Here is a 15,207-nt window from a genome sequence, read left to right as displayed (position 1 = left end):
GGCGAGGCCATAAATTAATGGCAAAAAATGGGAACCAGGTAGCATCTCATATCTTCTGCGTTTATTGTGTGATTTAGATCAAAATTGAGCTGTATGCTTGGTAATGGGGGCTGATCACATGCATATGGCTACTGTGGGTCACGGTCATAGCGCCACCAACTGGAGGCAGGAAGTGTGACACTTACAACAGACTTTGAAATAGTCTTTTTATATTTATCCAAATTACTTCAAAATTGTTAACAATAATGTCAAGACCTGCTGATGTAAAATTGTGAAGGGATTCTTGATATCTTGAAAAGTGTTGTCATGGCAACGGATCAAATTCTTTGATGTTGTAGTGTATTCAGGTGTATTTGACAAACTCAGTAATATGTTTAATAATGCTTATGACAAAAATGTGGCTTTTGTGGGTCACGTTCATAGGGCCTCAAGCTGGCAACAATAGGTGTTCAAGGGTATTCCAAAACTTGCCATAATTACACATTTATTTCATTTGCCACACATTAAAGTTGTTAACTAAGCAGAAGGTAAGACATGTGGTGTCTTGTTTACTTGACCAAATGCATGTGCCCATCATGCATTGTTTTCTGAAAGACATAAACGAAATGGACGATGGTGCTTGGGCCTGTCATCGCTGCTTGCAGCTATATTTTTCATTTTAGTTTTCTTTAACAATAACACTGCTGCATACTTTACAAAATTTCATTATTGAGTGATTACATTAAATTTTTTCCAAACCCTGTCCTTGTCTAACCACGATTCACTACTGTAACCTTACAATAATAATTTTATTTAGAGCTGTCAGGTCAGATTTGGTGCAAAATCACATGCTTGCTTCATTTGTCCTCACGTGTTTACGTCATGTCCGTAAGCTCAGAAAGAAGGTCCAAATGTGTTGCGTGAGTGTTGCCTGTGGGAAAGCTATGGCAGTAGCAGCAGCAGGACATCATTCTTCTAATGGATGTTTGCCATTGTTTACTTGCTTTTATGCTTTGATATGTTTTCTTGTAGGGTTGTTGTAGCTTATATTGGTTGTCATGCTTTAATGAATCAGACAACACTAACGTTTTTATCAACTGTGACGTGTTTTTAAGTTTAGTTTTGTTACTGTAACATATTTACTAATTTCTATGACTTCTGAGTATTTTATATCAACGAGGTTCCCTAAGTGTGTATATCTATGTGTGCACAAATTGTTGTCACTTTTCATTGCCCTTTTATCAGATAGTCTGTTTAAACAGAGTGGACATTGGACAAATTGCATCTAAAAGCCACTATGAATGTATGCATATCTCAATTGCCAATTTCTTAGCAGTCATGTACATTAATTATTTAGCGTGTAACCATCTCTCTATTATAACTATACTTTCAAAGAATCGATTAAACAAACTGTTTATAGTTGTCATTTTTATACTGCATATTATAATCATGTTTAATAAAGTTTATTTCATCCCCATTATTATTGAATCCTCATTTTGTGTTTTTATATTACAATCTTATTGTGTGCAGTGCATAGCCCTACTGTTGTAGTATTATGGTTCAATAGCACTGTCCAGTGAGGCTGAAGATTGTAATATAAAAATAATTGTTTTTAATTGAACCCATATCAGCCATATCCCAAGTTTTACATATGAAATTGATATGTGTCGTACAATACAACCATTAATGTGTAGTGGCCAAAACACTTTAATAATCATATTAAAATATGTAATAAGTTTTGTTTATCTTCCTCAAAGCATGTAATATCTCGGTTATAAATGTTTAAACAAATAACATAATATCAACATGAAAATAGCATGTCATGACTCCAGCTCTGCAGGTGAAAATCTCAGAGGGATCACAGGCTAAGGAGGTAACCTCAAACCATGAGTTTCATTCGCCAGAAGAGCAGTGCCAAATCACAACTCACGTAAAATGTTCCTCCGCAAACTGCTTGCAGTATTAGGTTTCAACCACAGATGCCGCTAGAGAGCCCAAAGAGCCATAGTGCAGCTTTAAGCCTCTCATTCACTCTAGAACAGTGTTTTGTTTTCCTCCACCACGGAGTGTTTCTAAAACGCTCTCCATTACGACATACTTTAGAAAATGATTAAGAAGCTGAAAACAGACTGATGTGGACATGGCCTTAACGCATTAATTAAGCTACATTTATGCCTTTCATCAACACTAGAAAGCCATTTTCACCCATCAAAAACTGACTTTTTAGAAAACGCGCCCCATTACAGCATACTTTGGAAAACGATGACGTCAAGCATTTCAAAAATGCTCTCCATTACTAAATTTGACGTTAAGAAACTGAAAACAGATTAGTATGGATGTGGCCTCAACACATTAATTTGGCTACATTTAAGCATCTTTTTCACACTAGAACGCCATTTTCCTTCTTAGAAAATGGAGCATTTAGAAAACGCTCCCCATTACCGCTTAGTTAAAAAAGCAATGACGTTAAAGGGATAGTTCACCCAATATTCTTTCATGATTTACTCACCCTCTTGGCAACCAAGATGTATATGAGTTTCTTTCTTCTGCAGAACACAAATGAAGATTTTTAGAAGAATATTTCAGCTCTGTAGGTTCATATAATGCAAGCAAATGGGTGGCAAAATTTTGAAGCACCAAAATCCATATAAAGGGAGCATAAAAGTAACCCATAAGACTCCAGTGGTTAAACCCATTTGTTCAGACATGATATGATAGGTGTGGGTGAGAAACAGATCAATATTTAAGTCATTTTTATCATACATTCTCCTCCCTGCCCAGTAGAGGGACATATGCATGAAGAATGTGACTCACCAAAAACAGGAGGAGAAAGTGAAAGTGAAGGAAAAAGGACTTAAATATTATAATATATTGCTTCAGAAGATACAGATTTAACCACCAGAGTCAATTGGATTACTTTTATTTTGCCCTTATGTAGATTCTGGAGCTTTAAAATTTTGGCACCCATTCACTTGCATTGTATTGGAATCAAACTGCCAAAGTGACAGTATTACAGTAATACTGTTTTTTCCCTCAAGACTTTTCCACTGTAAGCTTGCAAAAGTCTGAAGGCTTGTGAGAGTCGTTATACTCCGTCAACATTTGTTGTTTTTTTTGGGCATCATTTTAATGTAGTAATAAACACATGGAGAAAACGAGTGTATACAGACTTTATTCTTTTAACGTGTCACTAGTCCTGCAAAACCTCACTGGTGTGATAATGTTATTGCTGTCACTGGTGCGATAATGCAAGCAGTTCTCCCACTGGATTCAAATGTGCCGTGACGGTTAATTGCGCAACAGGAAGATCGCAGCACATCTCAAAGCTCACAATAGATGTGTTCTGCGTCCTCCTGTCCTTCCGAGTTCATTCTTCCAAGGTAGCTTGGCAAGACTGTTCTTCATAAGAATGCAAGTACATTCTCTGCATTCACAGAATTGCGAAACACCCATAGTCAGACTTTTGCTGTTTCTATTTATCTGACGTAAGTGAATCAAATTATAGTATACAAGTCATCTACTGAAGAAGAGATTAGTGAATGGTTAACTGTTCTGTCATAATAAACAGTCAGCGTAGTGATTGGTTAGATGTTCTGTATCATGGTTCTAATAACTTTTACCTTTCTTTTTATTAAAGAAAAATTCCTATCTTAAGCCTTAACTTAAGATCTGATCAGTTAAGTTAGGATTTCTCAAAAATTCATATTACAGAAGCAAATCCTAACTGTAATTAAGGTTAGATAATGCACTTAGAAAATGTTGTTCTGTTATAGATTTTTTTCCTAAACGAGATCCTAACTGAAATTGCCATGGTAACAAAGCGAATAAGATAGGATTCCAAAGTTAGTGTGTTTCTGTAATATGCCCCCTAAGGAATAGGTTTTGCTTGGGAAGTCAAAACTGTTTATAACCCCAGAATGTGGCGACACATACCTGGTGTTACGCCGCCAACACAAAATCATGAAGGTTCTCACCGTTTTTGCAAGAGGTGGCGTTTCACTGACAATAGATCACAGAGAGACTGGCTTTTATTTGATACCGCGACTGATACAATGGCCTGCTCTGTATGCCGAAATTACACAAAGGAGAAATCTAAAAAATGTGTTTGTTTTAGGGACAAATAAATGAAACTCGAAAGCGTTAAAGAACACCTCATTTGGGGCCTCATTAATAAAATGTACCCTGGCGGCCAAAAGTTTGGAATAATGTACAGATTTAGCTGTTTCGGAAGGAAATTGGTACTTTAATTCACCAAAGTGGCATTCAACTGATCACAAAGTATAGTCAGCACCATCACTATTTGAAATAAGTAATTTTTGATCAAATCTAGACAGGCCCAATTTCCAGCAGCCATCACTCCAACACCTTATCCTTAAGTAATCATGCTAAATTGCTAATTTGGTACTAGAAAATCATTTGCCATTATATCAAACACAGTTGAAAGTTATATAGTTCACTAAATGAGGCTTAACATTGTCTTTGTGTTTGTTTTTGAGTTGCGACAGTATGCAATAGACTGGCATGTCTTAAGGTCAATATTAGGTTAAAAATGGCAAAAAAGAAACAGCTTTCTCTAGAAACTCGTCAATCAATCATTGTTTTGAGGAATGAAGGCCATACAATGCTTGAAATTGCCAAAAAACTGAAGATTTCATACAAAGGCGTACACTACAGTCTTCAAAGACAAAGGACAACTGGCTCTAACAAGGAGAGAAAGAGATGTGGAAGGCAAGATGTACAACTAAACAAGAGGATAAGTACACGCACAACTCACCACGCACCCCACCGTGAGTAAGCACCATGCATTATAGCAACCACGAGGAAGTTACCCCATGTGACTCTACCCTCCTTAGCAACTGGGCCAATTTGGTTGCTTAGGAGACCTGGCTGGAGTCACTCAGCATGCCCTGGATTCGAACTCTTGACTCCAGGGGTGGTCGTCAGTGTCAATACTCACTGAGCTACCCAGGCCCCCACGTGGAGGATTTTTTTTATGAGAACTCTTTGAGTAGTTTAAGAAGTTCAGAATATTTTTTTTCAAATTGTAATAGTAATTTTTCACATTATTAATGTCCTGACTATACATTGTGATCAGTTGAATGCCACTTTGGTGAATACAAGTACCAATTTCTTTCTATAAGAGCAAAATCTGTACATTATACCAAACCTTTGGCCGCCAGTGTATGTACGATCAGATTTTATCCTAAATTCCATGGATTTGATCCTACGTCAAAAGTGTGGAACAAATCGGGATTTATAAAGGCAGAAACTGATGTGAAAATGTTCTTATGCACGTATACGTCAACTGACAAGTATGCGTACAAAAATGTTTTGTGCTTATGCTCTGGTGTGCCTGACTGAATTTATTAATAAATGAGTGAGCATATTTACATGTACAAGAATATTCCGAAATGATTCAGAATGTGGTGTTATAGATATGCGTAATAGAAATGTTTTATTTTGGAAATCCGCTGTAACAGATTATTTATTTAGCCCCACGGTTTTCAAACTGGGAGCGCCAGAGCATGTCAGGGGAGGCGCAGAGATTGATAATAATTTCACCAAGTAAAATCAAAAGATACATAATTACAATAAAATGTATTGTGAAGATAAATGAAAATGAATGGTATAATGGACCACAGCCCAGCTTAATAGACCGTAGCTCTATGGGGTTGTAATACTGTTAATGTCAAGAGCACAACATGCAGATCATGCGACAGCGCATCCATGTACCGGCTGCACCAGCACGAATCTCTCTGCTCGCACGCAGACGTCCTGGGCTCTCGCTCAAAACTGGACATGCGCTCTCAAATAAACTATGCTTCTCTATGAAATCTCCCTGCTCTCACTTAGGCAGGGTGTGTGCGTGCTCAAAACATGTCTTATGCATTCACAAATATAGGCTATTATAAAGCCACACAGCTCTGCCTTTGTTCATTCATATTCTGCCTCTGCAGACGTGTTATATCAAGGGAGAAACTATACTGGAGTTTGAGTAATCAACTTGGTCAAGGGGGGCATGGTGTTGTAAATGTTCTTCTTCTTACTGTCCAAAACTTTGAAAACCCCTGATTTAGCCCTATGAACATTTCCATAAATAATTTTGAGACCTACGAGATAACAGGCAGGTGTACATATATACTGTATATAGTATGTAATATGTTCAGCACATTTAGAGATAGAACGTAGCTAAATCAGTTTACAGATTTAAAAACAACAGTCTACATTTTTTTTTCAATTAATCCTTCAGCCTCATCTGCTGTTGTTGAGGACATGAATAAAAACAAATGATCTGACTAAAATTCAGCATAATTAATGGTAAGAGCGAACAGAAGAGAACAGTGGGAAAATAATGTGCATGTAGTTTATACAGAACACAGCTGTAATGTGGCTAGACTATGCATATTTCATTATATATAAACAAAGCATGTAAACCTCTTTTTGGAATAAAGGTTTAGCAAGAACATGGACATTGGTTGAAGAATGGTGTGGATTTACAGTAAATGCAGTCAATGAATGTATTTATTATTGATAATGAACATGAATAACTGATGATGAGTTTTTGAATATGCTGCATTATATGGGCAGAAACAGGTAGCTGCACTCACTTTTGAAAAAAACCTTGGTTAACCGCACAAGAAAATTCCATATGAATGAACGAATTAATAACTGACACATGTGCTTTTATTGTATTCTGTCTCACCATATTAGGATATTTGTGGGCGTTCTGTAGGTGGAGTCCATGTGCTCATTCACATTTTTCTTTATCCCCTTTTCTCCCAAATTGGAATGCCCAATTCCCACTACTTTTTTAGCAGGTCCTCATGGTGGCGTCCTCACCTCAATCCGGCTGGTGGTGGACAAGTCTCAATTGCCTCTGATTCTGAGACCGTCAATATGCACATCTTATCATGTGGCTCATTGTGCATGACAATGTGGAGACTCTGTAAGTGGAGGCTCATGCTACTCTCTACGATCCATGCACAACTTACCATGCGCCCCATTGAGAGCGAGAACCACTAATCATGACCACAAGGAGGTTACCCCATGTGACTCTACCCTCCCTAGCAACCGGGCTTAGGAGACCTGGCTGGATTCACTCAGCACACCCTGGATTCGAACTCGCGACTCCAGGGGTGGTAGTCAGCGTCAATACTCGCTGAGCTACCCAGGCCCCCCACATTCACATGTTTTTAAGTTGTATTGAGATTTATACAGTGGGATACATTTAGGAACATTTCTTCGTGCGTACGGGCATTTTAACTTATGCCTTATTTTCACATTTAAGATCATTTTACGAACATATTTATAAATAAGGCCCATATAAATGTGTTGTCAATCCCTGTTTTTGTCAAAGCCAGAACAGGTTAAAAACATAGTAAATATATTTAGTAGTAGTAGTAATAGTAACTGCCTGTTTTTTTATGTTTGTTTCATTGCCGGTAAAAAATATTTATGGCCGGTACATTTTCAAGTCACCGGCCATTGGCAGGTGTGGAAAAGTTTTAGTTTTGGAACCTGTATGGACATACAGAGCTGAAATATTCTTCCAAAAATCTTTGTTTGTGTTCAGCAGATGAAATAAAGTCATACACATTCATTTTTGGGAGAACTAACCCTTTGAGAAACCGAAAAGGGAGTTTTCAGTTGAAAACAGATTAGTGTGGACGTGGCCTTAACGCATTAATTTCACTAAATATTTGCCTCTCATCCACACTAGAATGGTGTTTTCCTCCCTCACGGAGCATTTCAAAAACGCTCTCCATTACTACATACTTTGACATTAAGAAACTGAAAACAGAGCATTATTTCACTACGTTTAAGCATCTTTTTCATACTAGAATGCCATTTTACTTCATAGAAAATGAAGCATTTAGAAAACACTCCCCATTACCGCATAGTTTGGAAAACAATGACATTAAGAAACTGAAAAGGGAGTTTTCAAATGAAAACAGATTAGTTTGGACATGGCCTTAAGGCATTAACTTCGCTACATTTACGCCTCTCATCCACACTAGAACTGTGTTTTCCTGGGGCATTTCGAAAACACTCCCCATTACTGCAAACTTTGGAAATCGATGATGTTAAAAAACTAGAAACAGAGTTTTCAAATAAAAACAGATTAGCGTGGACATTTGAACATCTCAACTCTAACCACCGTCATCGATTCTGGTATGAAATGTCCACTTTATATAAAATCATGTCTCGCCCTACACTTTGCCATTGAAGATAAATTATGATAATTTCATAAAAATGAATTATGATAAAAATGAAGATTTCATGTGGAAATATGTGACAGTACAGAAGTAAAATGGCTTGTAAATGCAGTTTCATTTTGACTTCAACATGGGGTATGTACATTGTATACTTGTATGTTATATTTAAAATTTGGGAGGGAGAGTAAAAAAAAAATTACTGAACTTTCACCTTTTAACCTTAGTTTTAATTTTGTATTTTCTTATATTTCCATATATAACATATATACATATTTTTTTCTGAACAATTATTGGCAGACCTCATGCAGTACTGCTGTGGACCGTCTGCTGAACAGCCCTGATATAGAATGTTAAAAAAATTTGCTTATGTTTTATATTTGGAGGCTGCTTTCCTTCAGGAGGTGCTATACTTCATACTCCTGATGGGGCTGCTAAAGAGTCTTCAGCCGTATGGCAAGAAACACTCAGGAAACAGGTTATATTTCACGTGATTAGACTGCAAATAACCCTAAATGTCCCAGTTCCTTCATCCAGAGTGTATTCAGGCCCTCTAAAACAACAGGAAAAGGCAGATCAGTGACAGGAAGGCAGCGTTTAAGAACAACGGAAGCAGGAGAGCCCTTGAAGTCGCCTTATTTGACCCCTACTGAACAATACTAAAGACAGGGAGTGGCCCGAATGATCATGATAGGAACTGATAAGATTTTGGGGTTTTATTTTGTGTGTATCAAAACATGATTGTTAAACTAGCTTTTGTTCATGATCTTGAAGCAGTAATAATAAAAACAAATGTGGTTTCAAGATAAAAATTAAATGTTTTTACTTGTGGATTTATATTGAGGTCTTAAAGAAATAGTTAACTGAAAACCGAAAATTGTCAAAGTTATTTACTCACCATCATCTTGTTCCCAACCTGTGTGACTCTGATGACGAAATCTGTGTCACGTACTACACGTGAAACCGGTGTTAATCATGTCAACTTATTTACAGACAAAAATGTTAGTTGACGAAGGGTTTTTCGAGGAGAAAGAGACCAATCATTGCGATAATCATTACGCAAAAAATACTATTGCATTAGTCAGAATGCGTAACTTGTGTATGTAACGCAATTTCCTAAACTGTCTAAATGTGAGGAATTTACAACAGAGTAACTTTAAAAAGTAGCTAATACTTCAGTGCATTATATGCCATTATTTTAGGAGCTCAGGTTTTCAGTACAGTTTTCATTTTGTTTTCTATTAAAAATATGAATCTTTAATGTTTGATACATGTATTTTAAATATTTGGTCTGTTACAGTTTGATACATGTTTTTGTCATTTTGCACATTATTGTTAACTAAAATATGTTATTTTCATCAACTAAAATTACTTTTTCAGTCAAAAATGTATATGTCATGAATACGAATTATGAATACAAGAAGACCAAAATTTTGGCTGGAATAAAAAAACTTAGCGGCACGTGGAAAACCGAAGATGTTTTGGCCATTAGACTATAGCATATAAGTCAGACAAACTACTTTAAATCATTTTAGAGCTTGACATTCTCAATTCAATTAACTTTTGTCATATGGAAAAGAGCAGCCAGGACATTCTTCATAATTGTTCTTTTAGTGTTACGCGAAAGAAAGTAATACAGGTTAGGAACAACATTTTTGCATCAACAATTCCTTTAATTTGCCCCAAAAATGTAAATTAGGATGTAAAAATGGTGTTGAAATGTGAACTGAATCTCCACAACAGGAGTTAATGAGTACGTCTGTGACTGGTGGATTGGTCCGCTATTGTGAGTCGGACGTTGAAATTGCGGGCTCTCAGAGGGTCGCGTACATCACACAGATTCCAGCTGCAGCCTTCTGCCACAGAATGAGCCGTACTGAGGCACAGGGTGACATTTTTAGACCCTTTCTAGAAAGGCCACAACACAATGTCCTTCTTGGTTCTGTCCTGCGCTAACTGCCACGCTGACGTATTTATTGACAGTTTCCTTGAGCGTGACTCACCTTCGTCCTGCTTTCCCAACCCAACCCAAAGATGGAGAAAAAGGAGATTATATTATATGTGCAAGGTCTAAAATAAGTGTGTGAACGGTGTGAGGGGTTCGTCTAATTTTAGCTGACACTGGACGTGTTTTTCATAAAAATATGTAGATGAGGAAGGATATCTTGACATCAAAATAAAGCAATGACATGCAGAACAAAACAAGAAAATAATGCAACACAACACAACTACTATTTGCCAATGTGCAAGCTCTGAATAAGCACCAGTCGCTCCGATAAATGCTGGAAATTGCTTTGATCTGATACATAAGTGGCAAAGAACAATTTACGCCACTGCTCACACCACCACATGAAATGAGGGATCACCATGGAGACTGTTGATTAATTTGCGGCAAAGTGCTTGTTCAGAGCTTAGGGATTTATGAAAGAAAGCTTTTAAAAGGAGCAAACCTGATTTGCTGGTGCTGTTGTTGCGTAGGGGACACTTGTGGCAGGAGTTGTTGCTGCAGAGACAGTAGCAGGCGTAGCACTGTACATCATGGGTACTTTTTCAGGAAGGGAACCATGGAAGCAATGAACAGGTAGGTGGAGCATTATGGCAACAGGTGTTTGGTTGGTTGGTAGGGTTTTTGTTGTTGTTTGTTTGATTTTCGGTTTGTTTTTGCATGGTGTATATAACAGAGCAGCAAGCCATCGTTAGACCAGCAGATGGCATGCAATCACGATGCAAAGCAAGAGAAGCATGGGGGGAAAAAAAAAACAGAGGAAAAAGCTCATTACAGTCACCTTAAGGAAATTTATCACCATAATCAATTGTACCCAGAGAAGTCTGGCACGAGTGGTTAGAGGCAAACGCGTGATTGATTACACGATGCATTAGTCAATCTCGCCCAGAATGCGCAAGACTTGAAATATTGATCCTTCGATCTACGTCAAACTACAAACAATGAAAGCAGGACACAGGGCCTTTTGTGTGGTCAAGACACCGATCATTTCTGATAAAGAACAGTATTTCTCTAGGAAACTGATCAAATTTCCCAATCAACAGTAAAACCACAAGACAATTGCAATACTTAAAAGCTTGTATGCTTGGATCTGGTGATTTTAGGAAAAATCAGTTTAACTGACTTTAAAAAACAACAACAATAATAATAATGCATGCTACTGTAAATAATTGATAATGAATAATAGTTATGAATAAAAGTACACTTTAAAAACACTGAATGTAATAATAATAATAATAATAATAATAAGGCACGCTGCTATAAATAACTTAATATAATATATATTTTGCATTTTATTAATGTAAATAAAATACTACACTAATAATAATGTATCGAAGTAAAAAAATATAAAATTGAATATATTAGTAAATAATCTATAAAATTAAATATATTTATATAAAATTTCACTTTAAAACACTGGTGAAATAATAATAACTACTACTATTTTGTTTATAATTACAATATAAATTATTATTATTATTACACTTTAAAAAAATAATGTATGTAAATAATGTATAATATAAATATATATATACACACACACACACACACACACACACACACACACACACACACACACACACACACACACACACACACACACACTGGCAGCCAAAGGTTTGGAATAATGTACAGTTTTTGCTGTTTCGGAAGGAAATTGGTACTTTAATTCAAGTGGCATTCAACTGATATAGTCAGGACATTACTGATGTAAACAGCACCATCACTGTTTGAAAAAAAAAAAAAAAAAAAAAAAAACTTTTTTTAGATCAAATTTAGACAGGCCCCATTTCCAGCAGCCATCACTCCAACACCTTATCCTTGAGTAATCATGCTAAATTGCTAATTTGGTACTAGAAAATCACTTGCCATTATATCAAACACAGTTGAAAGCTATTTGATTCGTTAAATGAAGCTTAACATTGTCTTTGTGTTTGTTTTTGAGTTGCCACAGTATGCAATAGACTGGCATGTTTTAAGGTCAATATTAGGTCAAAAATGTCAAAAAATAAACGTCTTTCTATAGAAACTCGTCAGTCAATCATTGTTTTGAGGAATGAAAGCTACAAAATGCTTGAAATTGCAAAAAAACTGAAGATTTCATACAAAGGTGTACACTAAAGTCTTCAAAGACAAAGGACAACTGGCTCTAACAAGGACAGAAAGAGATGTGGAAGGCCCAGATACAACTAAACAAGAGGATAAGTACATCAGTGTCTCTAGTTTGAGAAATAGACACCTCACATGTCCTCAGCTGACAGCTTCATAGAATTCTACCCGCTCAACACCAGTTTAATGTACAAAAGTAAAGACAAGACTCAGGGGTGCATGCCTTATGGGAAGAATTGCAAAGAAAAAGCCACTTTTGAAACAGAAAAACAAAAAGAAAAGTTTAGAGGGGGCAAAGAAACACAGACATTGGACAACAGATAATTGGAAAAGAGTGTTATGGATCTTAACCCCATTGAGCTTTTGTGGGATCAGCTAGACTGTAAGGTGTGTGAGAAGTGCCCGACAAGACAGCCACATCTATGGCAAATGCTACAGGAAGCGTGGGGTGAAATGTCACCTGAGTATCTGGACAAACTGACAGCTAGAATGCCAAGGATCTGCAAAGCTGCCATTGCTGCACGTGGAGGATTTTTTGATGAGAACTCTTTGAAGTAGTTCTCTATTTTTCAAACAGTAATTTTTCACGTTATTAATGTCCTGAATATATATTGTGATCAGTTGAATGCCACTTTGGTGAATAAAAGTACCAATTTCTTTCCATAAGAACAAAATCATTATTCCAAACTTTTGGCCGCCAGTGTATATATTTTTCAAATTTCAATTTTATACATTATTTACATACTTTATTATGTAAATAATATTATTTATTGTTTGTTTTAAAAGTGTAATAATAATAATACACTGTTAGGGGTATAACGGTTAACATTTCTCACGGTTCGGTTTGTATCACGGTTTCAGGGTCACGGTTTCAGTATTTGTTATGTTCAGGGGAAAAAAAACATTACTGCCAAATCCAAAGTAAAAATATTCTATTTGGTAACAGACACTTCAAGAGATTTGCCCTCACAACAAATCACCATGGTTTTACGACAGTAACCATAGTTTAAACATTATATTTGTAGTAAAATCATAGTAACCACAAAATTAACATGGTTACTGTCATGGTTACAATACAGGGGTCGGCAACCTTTTTGACATGGAGTGCCTTTTTTTTTTCCTGGTCAATGGCTGCACCGACGCCTGTTTTGTAAATGTTTTTTAACCATCGCTGTTGTAATTGACTGCATAAAGAAAAGGTTCCCAGACAGGAGACTTAAATGACACAGGGGCTTCTCTCTTGCAGCTTGTTTTCTCCGCTTGCCATTTTGCGAACTAACGCATGTAGAACAGTGGTCATCAACTGATTTAACATACTAACAGTTAATAGGACTTCTCTCTGTAGAAAGTTGACCCATGTGAAACACAAATGGAGTTTGTCCATCTACAGAGCCATACAGGTGCATTAGCGGAGGTTACAACTGCGCATGTCTATTTGGCGCTTTATTTTCTTCGCCAAACTGTATGATCCAGATGCGTTAGTAAACAAATGCTTACCGAACCGTGGTCGGCAAACCGTACAGTTAGGTTTTTTACAGAAAATCTTTACACCCCTAATATATATACAGGGTTGGGGAGTAACGAAATACAAGTAACGGGAATACGTATTTAAAATTCAAAATATAAGTAACTGTATTCCACTACAGTTACAATTTAAATCATTGGTATTTAGAATACAGTTACATTCAAAAAGTATTTTGATTACTGAAGAGATTACTTTGCATTTTATTGTCATTTGTTTCATTTAATTTTTAGTCCTTTCAGATGGAAAAATGTATACATATAAATGATGCTCTCCAAAGTGCATTTGAACAGCGGTGAAACACTTTCTTATGAAGTGTTACATTCATACAAGCAGACAGAGAAGTACGTTTGAAATTTGGAGTACAAGAAATAGAAATAATCCTTGTGTAAATTGTCAGCTTTACTGACAATTTTAGCCATTTTACATGCACATGTAAGGCACGATCATATTTATCAAGAAAATTCACGTTGGATCATAATTTCTTTTTTCTATTAAGACCTTTGATATTAGGGCAAAAATTGTATTCTTGATAATAATTTTTGTATTGTTTTCCTGTAAAAATATCTAAAAATTCTTAAAACATGATCAATTTGATTTATCTTGTTTTAGAAACAACACTGCATAAGATATTTAGGTTTTTCAGAGAATGTATTTTTAACATGTGTATTTTGTCTTACTGTACTGGCAGAGTTTTTATAGTCAAAACAAGTGAAAAAAAAGTGCTGAAGAAGTAATCCAAAGAAACATGTTACAAATTACATTTTACAGCATGTATTCTGTAATCTGTAGTGGAATACATTTCAAAAGTAACCCTCCGAACCCTGTATATATATTTATATATATACACACTGGCGGTCAAAAGTTTGGAATTTTCTTGTGGAAAGAAATTGGTACTTTTATTCACCAAAGTGGCATTCAACTGATCACAATGTATAGTCAGGACATTAATAACATGAAAAATTACAATTAAAATTAGATTTTTTTTTTAACTACAAAGAGTTCTCATCAAAAAATCCTCCACGTGCAGCAAAGACAGCTTTGCAGATCCTTGGCATTCTAACTGTCAATTTGTCCAGATGCTCAGGTGCCATTTCACCCCACGCTTCCTGTAGCACTTGCCATAGATGTGGCTGTCTTGTTGGGCACTTCTCACGCACCTTACAGTCTAGTTGATCCCACAAAAGCTCAATGGGGTTAAGATCCATAACACTCTTTTCCAATTACCTGTTGTCCAATGTCTGTGTTTATTTGCCCTCAAAACTGGCTTTTTCTTTGCAATTCTTCCCATAAGGCCTGCACCCCTGAGTCTTGTCTTTACTGTTGTTCATGAAACTGGTGATGAGAGGGTAGAATTCAATGAAGCTGTCAGCTGAGGA

General features: G+C 36.3%; 1 protein-coding gene across 16 annotated transcripts in view; it reads right to left on the bottom strand.

Annotated features, from left to right (window-relative positions):
* Nucleotides 1-15,207, bottom strand: part of LOC127444939 (muscleblind-like protein 2a) — a 183,486-nt gene that overhangs the window by 12,486 nt on the left and 155,793 nt on the right. For 8 of the 16 annotated variants that reach the window (XR_007897894.1, XM_051704607.1, XM_051704609.1 and 5 more), the window contains one exon: nucleotides 10,643-10,737. The exons of 3 other annotated variants lie outside the window; for them this stretch is intronic. Coding sequence is in view for 9 of the 13 variants with exons in the window: in XM_051704607.1 (XP_051560567.1) it covers nucleotides 10,643-10,737 (95 nt within the window). In the remaining 4 variants the exon portion in view is untranslated. Of the gene's footprint in view, nucleotides 1-7,916; nucleotides 8,746-9,090; nucleotides 10,738-15,207 lie in introns of those variants that run through there. 5 more of the 16 variants (XR_007897891.1, XR_007897892.1, XR_007897893.1 and 2 more) reach the window with 4 other exon arrangements.

Source organism: Myxocyprinus asiaticus, chromosome 8, assembly GCF_019703515.2.
Source record: "Myxocyprinus asiaticus isolate MX2 ecotype Aquarium Trade chromosome 8, UBuf_Myxa_2, whole genome shotgun sequence".
Classification (NCBI taxonomy): Eukaryota; Metazoa; Chordata; class Actinopteri; order Cypriniformes; family Catostomidae; genus Myxocyprinus; species Myxocyprinus asiaticus.
This window is presented reverse-complemented; position numbering and strand designations above follow the sequence as displayed.